Raw genomic sequence first — 21,480 nt, forward strand, 5'->3', positions numbered from 1 at the left:
AATTTTTAATTACTTCCTTATTAAAATTATTTATCAACAAGCTATCTTTGTAGTATATTCTTAGGGTTATACATTATATCACCGATCCTCTATCAAGTATACACAAAATCATTGTTATCCTTATCCATTTTAAAACAAAAAGTTCTAAAGTATTCAATTCATATATGTATCAGTTTTTCATTGTATCGTTGTTAATCTATTTCACAGCATAATTGTGTTATCATTTAACTCCTTCAGTTAAAACACGAGTAAAACATTTTTCATTTCCAAGTTTTTCCCCCCAACCACTGATAAAACAAATCCCATATCTTATAAAATTGTTCGCCTTCTTGTTCTCTAATTTCAAATGTCAATTTACAGCCCTCTTTTTGACTTGTGTGCAGTATAAAGGTCCTCAATGGAAGGCAGATTGGTAGCAATTGTTTTTTCTGAAGTTCTAATTATCTGTTGAAGTCTATGTTTGTCTTGTTTGGTTGCAGAGCCAAATCAGACAGTTATGGAGGTGCAGATGACAGAGTCAATAATTCTTCTATAGAATTGAATCAGCAGCTCTTTTGGCAGTTTGAGTTTCCTGAGTTGGCGCAGAAAGAACATTCTTTGTTGTGCTTTTTTGATGACGTTTTTGATGTTAGGTGTCCATTTTAAGTCTTGAGATATGCTAGAACCTAGAAACGTGAAGGTCTCTATTGTTGATACTGTGTTGTCTATTATTGTAAGTATTGTAACTATCATGAGATGTCAGAGGTGATGGGAGAGATATTGAAATCCAACAACCTTTGTAGGACTATAGGTTTCCTATTCTTATGGAAATAACAGGTATGGGAGAAATGGGAGAGATGATCCTTAAGGCATTGGATCAGATTGCTTCTGAAACTGTTTCAAGGAAGAACAAGATTACTTGTTTAGTAACTTTAGCACTAAGGGGTTCCAAGTAAAACACCCATAGCAAACAAAACTCCGAGGCAGATAAATTCCTCAAATAATAGTTTTATTTGGATATAGCATATTGGCACAGTTCTGGTGAAAACCGGCTCTGAAGGTTCCCATGGTTTTCACTAATTAAAAGTAAAAGTTTTCCTCTCTCCCCAAACAATTAGTCACATGGTCCAATCAAGTTGCTGTCTCGTTTCCTGGTAACATCACTCCTCCTTCCTTTGACCAGGTGTGAGAATGTTTTTGGTTCCCAAGAGAAAGTATTTTGTTTTGGCTACAAACCCCCGGCTATTTCTATTCCCCCCCCCTCCCTATCCCTCAGCTCCAGTGTAGCAACATTGAAGCTCCAAGATGGCTGCAGTCAGGTCAGCTTCAGGGTTGACACTTTGAGTTTCTCACCATTTTTAGAGAGAAATGTAAGCCATTGTGTGCTCTTCTATATTAAAGTACATTATTTGTAGGCAAAGGTTTTCAAATTCAAACCTTTCTATTTCCATTTAAAAGGTTCTCAGGCAGCAAAGCTGGAAGAAAGTTGTTTTTTTCCTCAGACAGCAATGATCTTTATAGACTGGTTTTTAAAGCCAGTTTTCATTATTTTAGACTGCATTTTTGAGAAGTAAGACTTTGATGTTATATAATATTCTGGATTTCTTTTGTACTTTGGTATATGGCATTTGTTTTTAGTTTGCCTATAGCTTTGGAGAGATCAGATGTTAATAGTATTAAACAAGGTTCCTGTTGTCTATCTTTTAACTATTGCAACTGGCAACTCTACTAGTTGCAGAATAAATAATAGAGAAAAGCATTTCTGTTCAGATAAAACAGAAAGAAAATGCTGGATAAATGTTGCAAATGATTAATCTATGTAATGTTCAAAGTCTTATTCCAATTCTGCTTTTAACACTGATAACTAGGGGGAAAATACATGAGAATTGGCTGGTTCATATTAAAAGTCTATATTAAAAGCTCATTTTTTTGTCTCTTAGGATAGTTACTAAATGTCTTTACAGGTAGCCCTCGACTTACAACAGTTCACTTAGTGACCGTTCAAAGTTACAACAGAACTGAAAAAAGTGACCGATGACCATTTTTCACGGTTACAACCTTTGTAACATCCCCAATCCCCAATGTGATCAAAATTCAGATACTTGACAACTGGTCCATATTTATGACCGCTGCTGTGTCCCATGATCATGTGATCACCTTTTGCGACCTTCTGACAAACAATGTCAGTGGGGAAGCCAGATTCACTTAACAACCATGTTACTAACTTATCAACTGCAGCAATTCACTTAACAATTGTGGCAAGAAAGGTTGTAAAATGGGGCAAAACTCACTTAGCAAATGTCTCACTTCACAGAAATTTTGGACTCAATTGTGGTCGTAAATTGGGGACTACCTGTATACCATAAATAAGTAAATATTTTTAAACATCTAATCTAAAGCCTTCATACAGATGATAATCATAATTTACATATATTGTTTTAGTGTTATTTGTTTGCAGGGCTTGGTTCAAGTTAGGTACCATCCAGTGATGGGATTCAAATAATTTAACAACCGGTTCTCTGCCCTAATGATTTCTTCCAACAACCAGTTCACCAAACTGCTCAGACAGTTAACAACCGATTCTCCCAAAGTGGTGCGAACTGGCTGAATCCCACCACTGGTACCATCCCTTGCTTTAATCCTAGGAATCAAGTACTCTTCTAATTGTGTAGAAACAATAGATTTAAAGTCCATGCTGCAGACTTCAAATTCAGAGAAAAGAATCCTGTCATGTTTTAAAAGACGATCCCCTGTCAAAAGCAACCACGGGAGGAATAATTTAGTTTAGTCTTCATCATGTCTTGCTGGCATTTTATTTGAAGAGGTTTTCAAGGTCATATGTGCATATGCATATTCATGTTGTCTCATGCAGTCCAGCAAGTAGGTGTCATTCATCCTGGTGTAAACTAGACTACTATATTGTAAGGCTACATTAACATAATCTTACAAACTTCCTACCTTTATTTTTAACCATCTGATCAATTAGGGTGGCTCCTTCCTGAGTTTCTTTCTTTGACTTTGAGCCATTGGGGGCTCCTCCCTATTTTGTCTGGTTCTTTCCTAGGCAGCCTCTCTTCCCCTCATCCTGCAAGGTCATCCACACATTCCATTACAGAGTGCTTCATGGGCTATTTTGACATGGTGATGCAACTCTGAACAATTGGATGACAACTAGAAGCATCAACAGAGTAGGAAAAGCTTTAATATTTTGAACTATCTTTCTATGCTGCAATACATGTTCTTTTTAGTATTGCTTCCCTTTCTATTTCAAAGAGAAGTTATACAGCTTCAATTTTTAATTTCATCCATATAACCTAACAGCAGCCAGTAACAGGGCAAGCAGTTGTTCCAAAACTTGCCTGTAGAATTTTTAAAAAGTTGAACAAAGTGGTCTAATACAGTGGTTCTCAACCTGTGGGTCAGGACCCCTTTGGGGGTCAAACAACCCTTTCGCTAAGACCATTGGAAAACACATATTTTCGATGGTCTTAGGAACCGAGACACCAATTTTATGGTTGAGGGTCACCACAACATGAGGAACTGTATTAAAGGGTCTTGGCATTGGGAAGGTTGAGAACCACTGATCTAATACATTATCAGTAATCTCCAGGTCATGAAAAAATAGATGTCAACCCTCTTTTTCTTCCAAGAGATGTTTCTCATTTCATAGCTTATTCACATATTTAGCTTCAACTATTTCTGCTACTCACTATAGCCAGTAATATTTTATGGAGAACAAAAATATTTTGCAGTAGGATCCCTGAAATTTGCCTTAAGGTTGTTATTGACATAGAAGGCTTTTCCCTATCTCTCCTCTTAAATACTTGAGTTACATTGACAGTGAGAATAGCTTTAATGGACAGTAAACTTTATGATTAGTTGCTAGTGAAATTAGAATGTTAAGAGTTTAATTTAGAAAAGCAAATCTTTAATCTCAACTTTAAAAATAATCCACAGAGCAGACAAAATCTACAACACATGGCTTAGCTTCAATGTTAAAAATCAGTGATGACACTTTTATTCTATCTAAGAGTGGAATGAAATAATGAAAACCAGAGTTTTCATTTTCATTCATCTCTCCCTTCCGACTATTGTTTCAACTTCCTTACTTCACTTTTTATATTGAAACCAAGAGAAATAACTGGAGAATCTTTATTTATTCATGTAATTATTTTATGACTTGAAACTAAAGGGCTTATACAATTTACAGTGTTAAAATATAACATAAAAACCAGCATTATAATTGCAAAATAATAAAACCCTAAACCTAATTTTCCATATAAATGCTAAAATTAATAAGCTATCTTTGTTTAATATGGTGCTGCTGGTTATAATGGCTCCCCAGAGATCTTCTAGAACAGAGTTCCCCAATCTTTCCGGTGGGTAATGCATGGTAATGGTAATGCATCACCATTTGGATGAGTTTCCGCAACTGGTGATGCACGCATGCTCATCTGCCACTTCTGTGGCCCGGTTCTGAAGGGCTCTAGGCCTGGTAGTGGACCACGGCCTGGGCGTTGGGGACCGGTATTCTAGAAGACTTTCCAGAAGAGACAGATGTTTCACTTGCTTCTGAAAAATTATGAGGATGCAGAACACCCTTGCTTCTAGGAATTAGATGTTCCAAAAGTGAGAAACTATTATAAAGAATGCTTCCAGTCGGTCCCTGTCTTGCAATATTTCCAGCTAGGTGGGGATTCTTAGTGGCGCTTCCTGGTTATTTTGGGGGAACAAGCAGAAATCAATTGTGGAAAGGTAGACCCTAAGACATTTAGCATCTAGGCACCTATTTCTACCAATCGGGCCTCTATAGCAGGGGTGTCAAACTGAAGACCCAAGGGTCAGATCCTGCCCATGGAATGCTTACATCTGGTCTGCAGGGCCGCTCTGGAAACAGCAAAGAAGTGGTCCGTGGTGCCCCTGCCAGCGAAAATGGAGCTCGGGAGGGCTGCAGGAGGCTGTTGCAGCCAAAAACAGAGTTTGGGAGCCCATTTTCTCTGGCATAATGCTCGGGCCACACAGGTGCCCCCGACATGAGTGATGTCGACCTGGCCACGCCCACTCCACCCTCTGAGGTCAAACACAACCCTGATGTGGCTTTCAAGGAAACCGAGTTTGATACCCCTGCTCTATAGCTTCTTACTTACTTATTTAATCTAATTATAGCTGCCCATTTCAACAAACTCTGAGCAGCTTACAAAATCCAAAATCTAATAAAAGATAAAGTAATAAAAACATAAAACAAACAGTCTGGACTAAAAACAGCCATTAAAACACAATGCAATCTCCCCACCCCACAACATAAATCCAAGTGTAACATTAAGTCTGAAGGGTTTTTTGAAACCCCAGGAGAGTGATTTCTGGGCAGATGCTGTTCTACAGAGTGCGGGCCACGACAGACAAGTCACCCTTCCAACGTCTCCCCCAAAAAAGGCAACACTAGTAACCAGTGAAACTCCAGCAGAAGTCTAAGGTTGCGGTATTGTGACCATGCACAGTGCATGCTGCTGAATTCTGGACCAGTTGAAATTTCCAGGTAGTCTTCAAAGCAGCCCTATGTAAAGTGAGTTACAGTAATCTACGGATGAAAAGAGCATGAATGAATGTCTCCAGATAAGGTCACCATTGCTACATCAGCTAAAGCTATGGAAAAGCCCCCCCCCCCCCAACCTTGATCTTCACCTGCTCTTGGAGTTGGAGATAAGGGAGACCCCTGTATTGTGAACACCTGTATCTGGGAGAGCATAACTCTGTCAAAAAACCAAAGATGGTACAGTCCTGGAATCAATCAGCCTTTGAATCACAGCCTGTTGTTTGGGTTGGGTCTGAGTCTGTGTTTACCCATCCTGATACAAGGTAATGACTGTCAGAGAGAGAGAGAGAGTTAGTGCATCGTTTTTGGTTTGCTCCTGTTCCTGTGAGAATGCAAGATCCTTCAGAATGTTATGGTGGAGTGACATTTCTTTCATGTCTCTGTGGCCTTTTTAGAAGATACGTACCTGATAGTGAAGCATTTAGTCAAAGATACCTGTAGATGGAAGTTTGCTATATAGGAACTTTTCCTAATTCAGTGACTTCCTAGACCTACAGTTCTTAGCAAGTTCCTTGATAGGTTTAAGAGTTGTACAAGTAGTCCTCAACTTACAACAGTTTATTTAGCAACTGCTCAAAGTACAACGGCACTGAAAAAAGTGACTTATGATCATTTTTCACACAATCATTGTAGCATCCCCATGGTCATGTGATCAAAATTCAGACAACTGGCAATTGTCCAGGGTCATGCAGACCTCTTTTGCTACCTGCTCACAAGCAAAGTCAGTGGGGAATCCAGATTCACTTAACAACCGTGTTACTAACTTAACAACTGCAGTAATTCATTTAACAGCTATGGCAAGAGAGGTTGTAAAATGGGGCAAACTTCACTTAACTGTTTCACCTGGCAATATAAATTTTTGGTTCAATTGTGGTCATAAGTCGAGAACTTATGACCACACAGTAGCTTCACTACAACTGAAGGATGAAGTTTATAGATGTATAATGTGTAGTAAGTAAGAGACAGCACACATAGAACTATGCAGTCTTAGATTGCCTTTAAAGCTCCTTCTATGAGAAAGCCACTTTCTGTGATAAGTTTAAAAAAAAAAAAGCTGTGATGGAATCAGTTGTTAATTCTGTTCCTGCTTACCTTGTGAAGTAAACCTGGGGTTTTGAGGTATGAAGGCATTTTAATGTAAAGTTAGTCCATTGAAAGTTGCCATTATATTTTGTTATCTGCCACAAATTTTTTATATGCATTTTTAAATTTCTTGATGAAATAGTAGAATGTGGGCCCTTTAAAGATGTGAACTTAAGTACTTGGGCAGATCTGTATCATGCCAATTTTAGTTCTTTGGACACACTCAAGTCTTTTCTTTTTGTTTAATCCTTACTGCTGCATCAAATCTTGAGGAGAAACCATAAGCTGAAATGTTGGGCCGTGTGCACTGCAGTGTGGAATTAATGAGATGATATTAGATGAAGGAAACAAAGCCTGTTTCTTTGATATCACCCCAGTAAAAATCTGTTCACTCAGCTGACTCTTTAGGATTTGTTTCTGTGAGCTTGCGATGGTTAAAATTCTTTTCTTAAATGCAAACTTGTAATTTTGATTTGATGAGTGGCAGATTGTGTATATATGAGATTTTCTGCAATTAGAGTAGGGTTGAGGGAGAGATTTTTTCCCCCTGAGGATCATCTTATCATTGTGCCAGTCCTGTTGATGCTTCTTTCTACTAGTAGGAAGTTTGCTCTTCCTTTCCTTCTTTAACTACAAGGCATAAGGCAGTTTTCTCCCTTGTATTTGATAACTTGTATTAGTTACAATAATGACAAAGAAATTCTCCTGGGCGCTGCTTGGAGTGTCCAAGCATGGGTTAACTTCAGCTTGCTGCCCAACGACTGAGTTCAAAGTTTGTGTAGCCACGCCTCCTGCTCCCTTTAGAGGCTCAGTTTAAAAAACTCAGTCGCCTTAAAAGGACCCAGTTGGGGAGATCCAGTTTTTGGACAGCATGTTGGTCTCTCCAAACAGTGTAGTGTAGCCTAATTTTTTATTTTTGTTGTCAGTGAATAGTTTAGGAAGCATTAGGGTTTTATTATTTTTCCCTGCAAGTGAAATCTTTCTCATACAGCCTTCCTGACACGCGGAACAGCCAGCTTGCAGCGAGGCTGCCTTCCGCGATCACCACTGTTGAGGCACTACTAGGAGGCTTGTCAGCAGCCGCTGGCAAGTTCAGGGGGCAGGTAGGAAGGTTAGGGAACCCCCAGATGCTGTCGGATGACTGTTTCTAGCCCTGGAGGCTCTACTGAGCTATCCGGATTGCTGACAGTTTCCCGGTGCCGCTCCAAAGCTCGCGGTGGCCATTTTAACAGGAAAAAAAGTGGTGCGCTTTATTTCCCAGCCATTTAAAATGCCGCAGCCTGGTTTCCAAAGCAGATCGCCACTGGGAGGGCATTTAACATCGGAATCTAGTTCTGGGGCTCCAGGCAGGTTCCACCCTCCCCTATTGAAGGCGGCCACAGGGAGTTTGGCTTTGCTCTGGCCATTCTCTGTTTTATTATGGCGCGGATCTGCAGGCGCTCTGGGACTTTCCAATTTGGTGCCAAAACCTTGCACCGTTGTTGCTCCTTGTCTGGCCCTTCCCTCAGAACTGTGACTGCATAAGGGGCTCATCACTTATATCCCAGGCACTTCCAAGGCTTAATTATTCAACTTGCCTGTGTTACAGCTTGGAGTGGACCATGGCCAGCAATAGTGTGGCTGAAGTCAGTGATCAGGAATGACCGTTGGCTTACCCAAATGGTTGTTCTCTAGGCGCTGCGGGAGTGTCCAACCCCGCCCTGGGGTCACCTACGGTTGCATGAATTATCACCTCCATGGCATAGACCTTACTCCTTACAGCGTCCTTCTAGGTCTCATACCTTTGTTTTTTAAACTGAGCCTCCAAAGGGAGCAGGAGGCGTGGCTACACAAACTTTGAACTCAGTTCAAGCTGAAGTTAACCTATGTTTGGACACTCCCGCAGCGCCTAGAGAACGACCATTCAGGTAAGTCAATGGTCATGCTATACCATGACTGCAACAATATGTAGTTGGACACATCTAAAAACTATTGAGTCTTTTTGATTTACAAAAATATCACATTTTTGTAATGTATGAATGGTTTATTCTGCATTACTACAGTTGGATGTACTATAGTCTACAGCAGTGATGGCAAACCTTTTAGGCACAGAGTGCCCAAACTGGAAGGCACACGCACGCCAGAGTGCCAAAAACCCGACGACCAGCTCTCCAGCATGCATGCACACTTCAGAAACCCAATGACCAGCTGGTTGAGCTGGGGCGATGACACGCATGCCCCCAGAGAGGACTCTGTATGGCACCTCATGTGCCATATGTTCACCATCACAGGTCTAGAGCAAAATGCCTATTCTTCCCAACCTGTTAAACAGGTATCTCTTTCAGCTAAATTTGTTGATCAATCTTGGGATGGCAATATCCTAAGGACATTCTTTCATCTGCAGATTTAAACATGTCCCAGAAGAGTTGGCTATTCCTTGCCAATAGACCACTGGAAATGTCTAGTTCCTGTCGCTTCTGAAAAACAATGATGATGTAGGAAGTCCAGCTTGGCTCCATCTGTGAACAAGTAGCAGCAGGAAGCTATGTTCTTTTTTTTTGCAATTTGGAAGAACACACAAAACCAGCTGCCAGTTGCTCTGGCACAAAAGAAGATATGCCATGGCTCTATCCATCTACTAGGAAGTTAAGAGTTGTGAAGTTGTACTGAAGGCTAGAGTTATCCAGTCAGATAAAGTAGCAAAATTATGAAATGTCTGGCATGAGTACCTGTATTTGTTTTCCTCCCTTTTCCTTTCCCCCATTTTGCATGTTGTGCTTTTTTTAAAACTGGAAATTTGACTGTTGAAACCATTATCATAATTTGTAGAGTGGTTAGTAATTCTTAGACAACATATTAATGTTAACAGTTATCTCATTCTGGTATATGCATGGGGGAATAGAATTACAATATGGGTGTGCTTATCTTTATAGCATCTTCAAACTGGAAACCTTTGGTTAACAAATTCTAAATAGGACAAGTTATAAGTTGGCTTCAAGTATTTGATTTTGGAGCTATAGCCATAGTTTTTAAGCTTCCCAAAGATTTTATTATCTAAATGTAATTATTACCTTTACTATGTGATAAGCAATTTTTTTCTTTATAGATTTGTTTTTCTAATTTTTATTTTTATTTTCTATTCTCAGTGGATGAATACATTGCTATTGCAAAAGAAAAACATGGGTACAACATGGAACAGGTAACAAACAGTTGGAAAATGTTTAAATGTGTTCTCTCTCCTTCTCCAGCTGGGGTAGAGGTGGGGTTTTTTGACAACTTGGTTTATTATTTTCGGTAAATACAAAATATGATGTAAAAGAGAAGCAGAAGTAACTATAGAGACTTTCAATATGTTGATTTTGGCTCTAGGTGATTTTTATTAACCATGTTACTGTATTTTTAGTGTGTATGATATTTGCATTTTAATTCTGCCTATTCAAAATGTCAAGCTGGACTCTTACACAAAAATCTTGATTAAAACATATATGCAGAAACTAAATAAGTTCTTCCGGGATAAAATAAAAGAGACAGCCAAAGACAGGGCCAGTTGTGCAGCGGAAGCCGAATGATGATTTTATGTCTAAACACAGACTCCTTATATTTATTTCTGAATAATAAAAAAGAATATGCACCACCCAGATAAATGCAGAGAATTATTCCAAATAGAATGTTCATTTTAGATTTCTTAAAAATGTCAAATTAGAATTTTTAACACCTGCCTGATCAGATGTAGCATGAAATAAACAAAGCAAGGGCTAGAGTTGTGATGGTGAACCTATGGTACGTGTGCCCGAAGTCGCATGCCGAGCCATGTTGCGTGGCACATGTGGCATTGCCTGTTCTTCATCTGGGTTTCTGGTACGCATGCACATGCAACGATCATCTGACTTTTGTGCGTGTGGCAGTGCCGGAACCTGGAAGAGCTGGTCTACTGTTTTCCTGCGTGAGCATGCGTGCTGGCCAGCTGATTGTTGCGTGTGTGTATGCGTGCCACAAACCTGGAAGGCTAGCTGGCTGGTGCGTATATGCGTACCGGAAACCAGAAGTTCATTTTCAGGGGTGTGCATGCAGCCTGGGGAACTCCTCTTCCAAAAAAGGTTGCCGAAAAGCTTTTCCATCACTGGGCTAGAGTCACTTCTGAGGTTTGAGAATACTTCCTATAGAAAATTTCCAAAGAAGATTTCTTAACAGATCTAAACCTATTTATGTTGTGAGGGAGAATGAATAATCTTCTCTTTCTTAAGCAGATCATGCCCTAGGTTTTAAGAACAGTCTTCATATGTTTTGAAACCAAGTGGGTTTCAGATGGAAGGAAAACCTATTGAGTGCTTCTCTGCCCCGGGAACATTGTGTTGTTGAAAGGTGAAGGAAGAGCAAGCTGGCAGCCAGGCACAAGTGTGCCCAATTACAGACCATCAATTTTGTGTTGCTCTAATGCCACACACTTTGTTTAAGTTATAGACAGTCCAACTCACCCATGACCTTACCTAAAGGGATGTACAGCTGTTATCAACCTCCTGCCCTTCTCTAATTTTCTTTTAATTAAAAAATAATGAATTGCATTCAGCAAACCGCCAGCCTAATGTTATATTTGCAGTAATGCATCCACTTAGAGCTCAGAAGAATTTCTTTGACTTCAGAGATTGCAAAGACCCCACTGGATTTGCATTGTTTGGTTTGCCTTCTGTATGGATGCTCTAGGATTGGCTCAACTCACCATAGCCATGACTTTGTGAGAGTGCCCACCATGTGTTCTCAACAGTCTAAATGAATCTCTAACACACAAAGGTTGGAAGTTTTTAAACAATGCACTAATATACTTGGAGGTGCTTTTTTTTAGCCTTTTTGTTTTTCTTGCCAGCTATTCTGTTTTCCTCACTCTGAGTCGGAGCTTATCTCTCATGTAGGAGTTCTAATGTGGGGTCAGGAAAGTACTGGGGTGTGTGTGTAAGAGTAGAATAACAAAATAGATAATAAGGGAGGGTGAAAGATAATGGAAGGATCAACAGGTCAGTACATGGACAAATGTGATACTGTTAGAGTTTATTTGTGGACTGACTGGGGGAACAGAACTGAAGAGCATTTTCTCACATATTGACCTTAACATCTATCAATATGTGATTCCCAAACACTTTCCACTAAAACAACACAGCTCTTGGCTACAAAATGTTTGCTTGCCCCGTGTCCCTCTAGACATAAAAGCAACAACTTTAATCAGTATGGTCAGTGATAAGGCATATTGGAAGCTATAGTTGAACAAAAGTTGGTCCACTGTAGTATGTTTTCGGAGTCTGATATAATAACGTATTATAATTCAGACAACTCAGTTAAAAGAAATAAGCCTTAGATGAATCTGAATTCCTTTATTTCTCAACTTTTAAATCTGTTTAAAGAAAATGGAAGGAAAGGAAACATTATTGCTTTAAAAAATCTGTGATCCTATCCATGTCATTATGTTGTCATTGTTGAACATTTAGGGAGTTTCCATCTTGGCATTATCTTAGCATGATTTATTGCAAGTATTCTACTTATAATTAGTCACCGGAAGGATCCTATCCTTTTGATATATCCAGTAAGGCATGCCTCATAGAACATGGAATTACAGGTCCTTTATTTGGTTCATTTTCCAGTGTTTCAAAAAGGATGAGCTTCTCAATAATCTCCCCTTCCCTTCATAACAAAATTGATTTGGAGGACTGGGAAACTCCAATGGCAGAGTTATCATTTCACTTTGAAGTATCTGAGTCAAAGTTTTAAGGGTATCTGGATTTTCTATATGACTGCAGAAAGTAAGAATTGTTCAGCTAAATACTTTAGCTATTGATTGAAATAGAAAATTTTACTTGAGTAAGCCTGAATGTCTGCTTAATTTTATTTAAATAAGTAGTCCCTTTTCATATAAATTCATTGATTTGCAGAATTAAATAGATTTGCAGAAACTGTGTTCTGCACTAGAATAGAGCTATCTTTTTGTGCTGCTCTGTACAGGAACTAACAGACTTTTGAAATTAGGTTAAAATTTAGAATGGAGTGGTGTTTCCAGATATCCTTTATTCATACTTCTCAAAAATAGCCCGATGAAACAGAATAGTATTTCTCTTAATTAACTAGATAAAATGCCTCCATAATTTGGAACAAAAATATTTCTTCGTTAGTTTATGAATTAATTACTTTTTTTTTGCAAAAGTGGTTATTTAGTCTCACAGAATATCCATTTTTCTTAAATTCAAATTGTAGGGGGCTATTTCATACACTTCATTATACTATTAAGTTGTAGATTAACAACTAAGTGATGATGTCTACTTCTATATCCGCTGTAGATTTAATGTTCAAAATGAGAATGATGTCAAAATGATGCAGTAATTTGCACAAGTGGCCTCAAGACATCACACACACAAAAAGTCCATGGATACTCACCATATAATAATGCCCTGATGGAAGAGAAAGCATTCTTCACACCATTCAGACCCTTTTGTGTTTTTTGCAGCATTTCTAGATTGAAATGTCCTGTATTATTCATCACTTCAAAACAAAGCATTGTAATATAACAGTGCTTATAAAGAGTCCTACGTCTACAAGTTCACAAGTGATATTAAGTGAGAATCTCTGTGTTACTTCCTTCTGTCACTGTAATTTTCTTTGTAGTAAGAATGTGGTGTGTGGCTGTTGTCGCAGAGAACAATTGGGAAATATCTAAAACAGACCAGACCACTAAAACCTGTGCTATGATTGGCTATTTTAAATGTAAACATGCTATACTATTTTCCTTTAATTATGGGCTTTTCTTTTTGCTCCATCTTCCCCCATCATAGGCTCTTGGGATGCTGTTTTGGCACAAACATAACATCGAGAAATCCCTGGCAGATTTACCTAATTTCACCCCCTTCCCAGATGAATGGACAGTTGAAGACAAAGTATTGTTTGAACAAGCTTTCAGTTTCCATGGGAAAACTTTTCATCGAATTCAGCAAATGGTAAGGATCTTCAAGTGTATGAGATTGCAAGTGCAAAGGTCTTGACTTAAAAACAAATGAGGGAGTTAAAATGTATTTTAATGATTAGCTTTTATTATCCAAATACATGTATCTTTCATTTCATCCTTGTTTATTATTTACACAGTTTGGCATGCAAGCACCCAATATTGATGATAGCTGGGGGGAAAAATGGACTGAGTAAATTTGGGAGATGATAATGTGGTATATTAGAAACTTCTCATTGTACACAATAAATAGTGTCTGCATATTAGCAATATAAAGGACCATTTCATTATCAATTTTTTGTAGGTCTTTAATAGAGGGAAAATAATGTCAAATTATTTTCCCATTGTTGTAAAATCAACAGGACGTGGAGTATTTTGCAGTAATGGTCTGTCAAAAGATTCCATATTTTCAGAATATAGCGCCATACATGTTTGTATATCTGAAAACCAGGCCGGATTAAGCAATTTTCTGAGATAAAACTCAGAAGGTGGTAGAAGTTTGAAATGTTTAAATATCAGTTTTACTTGCATTTAATCCTATCTTTATCATCTGAGTGACAGAAGCACTGAAAACATTCTCTTTCTTCCAGATCTGTTTTTATATGAAGATATTTTAAAGAATAAAATGTTGTATATTGATAATCACTGAAGTTTAAGGGGCACACTTGTAACTGCAAGCTGTTAATTGGATGAAATAACCACGTTTCCTCTTTTTGTGGTGAATACATCCCATTTAGTACTCTACCTTTAAGGACTTTTTCCAGCTCTTCAAACCAGCAAATTGGTTTGTTCTGGGTTATTTAATGTTTTAAAGAGTTAAAGAATTGTGCTTCTGATATCCATAAAACAGTCTTATTCAAGACTAAGCTGTCCTTCTTTTGAGGCTAATTTGATTTGAAACTCTGTGCATGTTTGGATTCCATGGTCTAAATTACCCCTTCCATCCCTGTGATTCTATGACATGACCTATGATTCTACTGCTGATTTGCCTTCTTTTAACAGGCAGGAAATAATCTTATGGCATAAAATTTTTTTGTTATAAGAGTTAGGTCTAGGTAGACTTTGTATGGAAAAAAATGATGTTATTGGAAGAAAAGGAATGTCTTATGGCATTCCACTTAACACATTCCAAATAAAAAAAGATTTCTTGGTTACTAGAAAGAAAACTATTGCATACTGGATTACTCTTCTAGTATTTTTCTTTCCCAGTACAACTTTCTGGGCAAGCAAGTAGTAATTGAATTCAGGCAGTCCTCCAAATCATGGTCTGGAAGATAAATGAAGTGGAAGCAGCAGATATTCTCTCTGAGACATGTCTTTACTTGCTTTTTATTGTTTAACAGTTACTTTTGTTTGTCATAATGTCTACATTTGTCTGGGGAAGCACATCGGCTCAGCGGTTAAGACACTGGGCTTTTTGGCTGAAAGCACGCCATGAAGTCATGATGGCCACATAACCGCGGAAATGTCTTTGGTTGGTGCTGGCTCAATGGCCTTGAAATAGAGATGAGCACCACCCATTATAGTCAGCATTGATTATCGGGGTAATATCTGCAGGGACTCCTTTACCTTTTTTTTAACCTACATTTGTCATCGATACTTAGCACTGTATGTATTGGAAATGACTTAGGAGCCAAAATTCCTAGAATTGGAATGTGCAGAATGTCAAGTAGGCAATTGCCATGTCTCCCATCTATCAAGTGTAAAGCAAAGATGAAACATGAAAGAAAGAAGGACCAAAATTAAGGATGCATAAGATGAGACAGCAGCGTTACTGATCAACTGTTGCAGCAAAGTTTCAGATGAATCATGTCTTCAGAAGCTTCATCCTAGTTCTTATATCCTGTGGGAATCTGAGAGTATGCATTTATGTATGTGTGCTTCTTGTTCAGCATCTACTACAGGTAGTCCTCGACTTATGACCTCAATTGAGCCCCAGATTTCTGTTGCTAAGTGAAACATTTGTTAAATGAGTATTGCTCCATTTTGCAACATTTCTTGTCACGGTTGTTAAGTGAATTACTGCTGTGGTTAGTAACATGATTGTTAAGTGAATCTGGCTTCCTCATTGGCTTGCTTGTCAGAAGGTCACGAAAGGGGATCACATGATTCTGGGAAAGTCATAAATATGAGACAATTGCCAAGCATCTGAATTTTGAATACGTGCCCATGGGATGCCACAACAGTCCTAAGTGTGAAAAACAGTAATAGTCACTTTTTTCAGTACAAATTATAACTCTAAATCAGATGTGTGGTATTCAGCCAGTTCTGACCGGTTCAAGCGAACTGGTAAGAGAAATGTTGATTACTTCGGAGGACCGGAAAATACCATCTCTGGCTTGCCCCGCCCCCATCTATTCACTGCCTCAGGAGTCCTGGTTGATTGGAGTCCCAGCTGAAGTTTTCTTCTGTTGCCCTGCACAGGAGAACGAAGCTGGAAAGCTGGTTAGTGGGGTGGGGAGGGAATGGGAATTTTACAGTATCCTTGCCCTGGAGTGCGGAGGGAATCAGGATTTTGCAGTATCTTTCTGCTGCCACGCCCACCAAGCCAAGCCACACCCACCAAGCCACACCCACAGAACCGGTAGTAAAAAAAATATTGAATCCCACCACCACTATGAATGGTCACTTAAATAAACTGTTGTAAGTCGAGGACTATCTGTATCATATATTTTATTTTGTTATAGAATTCACACGCAAAATGGTCTAGAGTAAAAAATAAGCAGAGTTGCAGATGAATTCCCTGAAAGCAATAGGATGCTCTGTTTGAAATTGCCAGTTTCTGCTCATACTGGATCATAGCTCAGAAGCATCATTATTGGACACATTATCGCTATTTGTACTTTTGACAACAGTTATTTTGTGTTCCTCAGCTTCCTGACAAATCAATAGCAAGCTTGGTAAAGTTTTACTACTCCTGGAAAAAGACAAGAACCAAAACAAGTGTCATGGATCGTCATGCACGAAAGCAAAAAAGAGAAAGGGAAGAAAGGTAAGCAGAGGCAATTGTGAATATGCACTTCACACTTAACTTTTGATGAAATATTGAAGGCTTTTATGCTCCATATGCACAGAACTCCTGTTATCAATCATATCACAGTCAAGTAGCTGATCTAATCTGACAGTTAGAGTGGAACATTGTTTTTAAAGATCCACATAATTCTAATGGTTATTTCCCATGAGGTTAATAATGTTCACTTTCTTTTGCATGAAGAATTAAAATATGGCAGCAACTTTTGAAGAATCTCTTGAGGACTGCAGGCAAGGCTTTCGGGACCCGTTTGAAGTGATGGAACCATAATAAAATATAACAAAAATCTCTAAAACAAATCATAATGGCAGAAACTCACATCTTATATATTAAAACGAGATCACAAAGCATCCTTTATCAGTGCATCTTCAAGACCAATGACTTAAATATGGTTAAACTTGCTGGGGAGACATTTGATGTAGTAGATAAAAGTCCACCAAAGTCTACTACACCAAACTGGTGCCCTCTAGGTCATGTGAGGATAGTAGGTTGGGGAAATATGGATTATGCTACAATAATTTTGTTGTGCTTCTTTTTCTTTTTGTTCAAAGCTAGCTCTTTGAAAAATAACACCCAGCAAGGCTATCTCAGAACAGGCAAAAGAAAAGAGCTTGTAAACTGCTGACATTTTGGGTACAAATGCTACTTTGTTTGTCTCCATCAAATACTTTTTTAAAAAATTCTGAGCTTTATTTTGTAGCTTATTCCATTCTAGTGGTAAATAAGAATAGGTATAATTACTGTATAAGAATGTGTGTCTAAGGTTCCATGTTTTATACAGTAATTGTACCTGTGCTATCATTTCCTGAAATAAACATAATTACCATGTCGACTTTAAAACTGCTTAGAAATTTGGGAATATGTATTGGTTTTTATGATCATGTATACAGATGTTAGAAAGATACTCTTCTATAATTCACACTTGTGCTTAGCTTATTGTGGTAAGCAGTGTAATGCTGATATGTTTAGTTTTCCTAGTTGAACAAAGCACTAGCTGAGTGGTTTTATTTGTATCCTAATTCATAGAAGGACATCACATATTTGATGTTCATATTCATGCTGATTGCAGAAACTATGTGCTTGAGTATGGTGCAGGAAGGATTTCTTGTTCTCCATTCCTTCCAAACAAAATGCAACAAAATATATTCCCTAAAGTCTTGTGTAGAACTGTTTTCAATAATACAAACAAATGAACAGTGCTTGTATAACATTATCCAGAACATTGATTTAATACCAGTTGGTATTGAATTGGCCAAGTGGATTGTCAGCAGGTTTAACACAACCAATTTATGGATTTTCTGGTGGATGAAATCCTTGTTCTAAGGTTTGTTATGATTTTTCTCTATATTATTTTTTTCCAGTCATGTGTTCTATTCCTGAGCCAAAAATTCTCTATACGAAAAGAGCTCTGTGAATTGTTGCTCAAACACCTTTATAGAGTATATTTAAGAGTCTTTGGTTAGTCTTATTAGCTTAAGAAATGAACAAACTCCTTACTATGCAATGTTTCTTTTTTCCCCTTTGTATTAATGCATCCGCCAACTTGTATCTCCAATAAACAAATTTTTGTTCATCTAAACTATGATAATCAGCTTTGGAAGAAACCAGGTTATTAAAAAGTATTTTAAATGTTGGTTTAAGGGCCTAGATTGTTCTGGGAGTTGTTAGGCACATGGGAAATTATGTTTAATTTGACTTCTGTATTTCATTTTATCTTCATTATGTATACCATGAAGAGAGGGAAGGGGAACTTTATTTGAAGGATTAAATATTAGGCATGATCAAGAACAGTCATAACTTTTTAAAAAATATATCTTAAAATTTATCACAGGCAAAAGACTTAGTCATTTGTATTTTTAATTCCATTTAATAATTATGCCAATGTCTTTTTCATGGCAATTAAAGGCTTGCATTATCTAACCAAAATTTTGAATGGGAATCAACTTAATAAAACTTGACTGTCTCCTGTGGGCTTTTTTCTCCCTATATTCTGCTCATTGTGTAGAATTAAATTAGTCTCATAAATTTAATTTGATTTACGAGCAATTTGATATAGGTTTGGTCTTAAAGAATCCATGAAGATCTGCCAGAATCTGGACTTTATATTAATATGTGTTCTCTCAGTGCAGGAATATTGATTCAAAGTACTCTGAGAGCTTGTTGCTATGGAGATGGTGATTCCATTTGTACAGTTTTGGGAAGGGGGCCAACCTGGCACATGTATGCTTGCATTCATAAACTACATAAACTGCAGGCTTAGGATGTACTTGGTTTGGTAATTGAAAGCCACATTCAGCACATGAGGAACAGCAAGTTATAAATATTTTAAACATTAAATAAGCTTGCAAGGAGGTCTGTTTCTGGTTTAATTTCTCGATAGCTGAAATTCATCAAACAAGCCAATTTATCTGAAAACAAATATTGAAATTGGCACTGTTGTCTTTAAGATTGTAATCTGTCATGTATGGTTGCTAATCACTGAAGGAAAAATCTGTGTAGAATTGATTCATTTCATTTTTCATTTTAATTTTATTTGTATGCTGCCCTTTTCCCTGAAAGGGACTCAGGGCGGCTCACAACTCAAAGGGAGGGAAAAAACAAACAAAGTTACAAAAAAACATAAAAACCATACATAGTTAAAAAAACAACAACACAACAATCATACCATTCGAAGTGGGGCAGCGAGTCTTTAGCCCCAGGCCTGTCGGAACAGCCAGGTTTTAAGGGCTATGCGGAAGGCCTGGAGGGTGGTGAGGGTACGAATCTCCACGGGGAGTTCGTTCCAGAGGGTCGGAGCAGCCACAGAGAAGGCCCTCCTCCGGGTAGTCGCCAGTCAACACTGGCCGGCTGATGGAATTCAGAGGAGGCCTAGTCTGTGGGATCTAATTGGTCTAGTGGAGGTAATTGGCAGTAGGCGGTCTCTCAAGTACCCAGATCCAATACCATGAAGGGCTTTGTAGGTGACAACTAGCACCTTGAAGCGTACCCGGAGATCAACAGGCAGCCAGTGCAGCTCGTGGAGGATAGGTGTTACGTGGGTGAACCGAGGCGCACCCACGATTGCTCGCGCAGCTGCATTCTGGACAAGCTGAAGTCGCCGAATACTTTTCAAGGGCAGCCCCATGTAGAGCACGTTGCAGTATTCCATAATTATACTGTTTCTTTAATACTAATAAATGCATTTTCCTAGATCATTGAATTGACGCTTCCTTTTATCAGCAAGAATACCTAAAAATATCACAAAATAAGATTCCCATTAGGCAGGCCAGGACACATATTTTCTCAGATTACTAATATAAGAGTTAGAACACAAAGTAGAAGTGGGAAAGTAAGCCATTTGGGGATTTAAATTTTAATAGACTAAAATGCTTTGCATTTGCTAAAATATGGATGATAGTTAATCATCACATTAAACTATTTTTAAAATTTTGAACAATTACCTCTTTTTGTAATTTCTTTAGACTTTTGGAATAGAATTGATATTTCCTATTTTGTGTTTATTGATTATATTTCTTTGTTAAGGTTATTTGAATTGCCTCTCCATGAGAATTCTTGGGAGTTGAAGGTGTAACAGATGAATCCAGTGACGTGTGAAGCTGAAAGTCTGTTGAATCCACTGCTCAATGCAGGGATCCTAGTTAAATTCTCTAGTATATGGCTTCCAGCACTGTCTCCCTCAGTAATTAGATCTGTTATACAGCTGTTCATACCATTCAGAGTTTGACTTATAAATTAATATACATCTGCCTTGTATTTCCACCAAACAATTATCCTGAGAAATAAGACACCTGGATAGTTTTATGTTGCATTTTATTATATTCAACTTCTTGAAAATTTAGAACCATGGTTCAAAAATACCAATTCCCCACTACCACATTCCCTACTTACTAAGCTCACAGTTATTGGTTATCGCAGGGGAAAATGGCAGACTTACATAGTATTCTATGCTTTCATAGATCAGCAGGCAAAGTTTATTTATTACTGCCCACGTGAGTCCAGTAGGACAAGACTAAAAAAAAAATATTGCCCAGATTAAATTGCAGAATTATTTTAGTTATAGCTATGATCTCTAAACATAATCTGTAAACAATTCTGCAAATGCATAGTTAAATATACAACTTGGTCTGTAGAAAAAGGACTATTTGTTTATTTATCACATTTCTATATTGCCCGTTACCCTTGCGATAGCAGCAGTTGATGAAATTTGCGTTTGAAGGCATAGCTCTACTCATGTAGATTAGATTTAGATTTTAGATTTAGATTTTAGATTTTACTTTATTTGTATGCCGCCCTTTTCCCTGGGGGACTCAGGGCGGCTCACAATTCAAGGGAAGGGAGGAATAGACAAGTTACAAACATGAAGACAATACACCGTTAAAAAGCACAACAGTCATACCATTCGAGTGGGGTTGAAGTCTTTAGCCCCAGGCCTGTCGGAACAGCCAGGTTTTAAGGGCTATGCGGAAGGTCTGGAGGGTGGTGAGGGTACGAATCTCCACGGGGAGTTCGTTCCAGAGGGTCGGAGCAGCCGCCGAGAAGGCTCTCCTCCGGGTAGTTGCCAGTCGACATTGGCCGGCTGATGGAATTCGGAGGAGGCCTAATCTATGGGATCTTATTGGTCTAGTGGAGGTAATTGGCAGTAGGCGGTCTCTCAAGTACCCAGATCCAATACCATGAAGGGCTTTGTAGGTGACAACTAGCACCTTGAAGCACACCCGGAGATCAACAGGCAGCCAGTGCAGCTCGCGGAGGATAGGTGTTATGTGGGTGAAACGAGGTGCACCCACGATCGCTCGCGCGGCTGCATTCTGGACAAGCTGAAGTCGCCGAATACTA

The 21,480-nt window shown here is 38.4% G+C and overlaps 1 protein-coding gene across 4 annotated transcripts in view; it reads left to right on the forward strand.

Moving 5' to 3' along the window:
- Nucleotides 1-21,480, forward strand: part of RCOR1 (REST corepressor 1) — a 159,844-nt gene that overhangs the window by 105,506 nt on the left and 32,858 nt on the right. For all 4 annotated transcript variants that reach the window (XM_014074033.2, XM_014074035.2, XM_014074034.2 and 1 more), the window contains exons 4-6: nucleotides 9,781-9,833; nucleotides 13,447-13,608; nucleotides 16,487-16,605. In XM_014074033.2, the coding sequence (XP_013929508.2) occupies nucleotides 9,781-9,833; nucleotides 13,447-13,608; nucleotides 16,487-16,605 (334 nt within the window). The remainder of the gene's footprint in view (nucleotides 1-9,780; nucleotides 9,834-13,446; nucleotides 13,609-16,486; nucleotides 16,606-21,480) is intronic.

The sequence above is a fragment of the Thamnophis sirtalis genome, unplaced genomic scaffold (assembly GCF_051295495.1).
Source record: "Thamnophis sirtalis isolate CommonGarterSnake01/CBP01778 unplaced genomic scaffold, rThaSir2_p1.2 scaffold_1, whole genome shotgun sequence".
In the NCBI taxonomy this organism is placed as follows: Eukaryota; Metazoa; Chordata; class Lepidosauria; order Squamata; family Natricidae; genus Thamnophis; species Thamnophis sirtalis.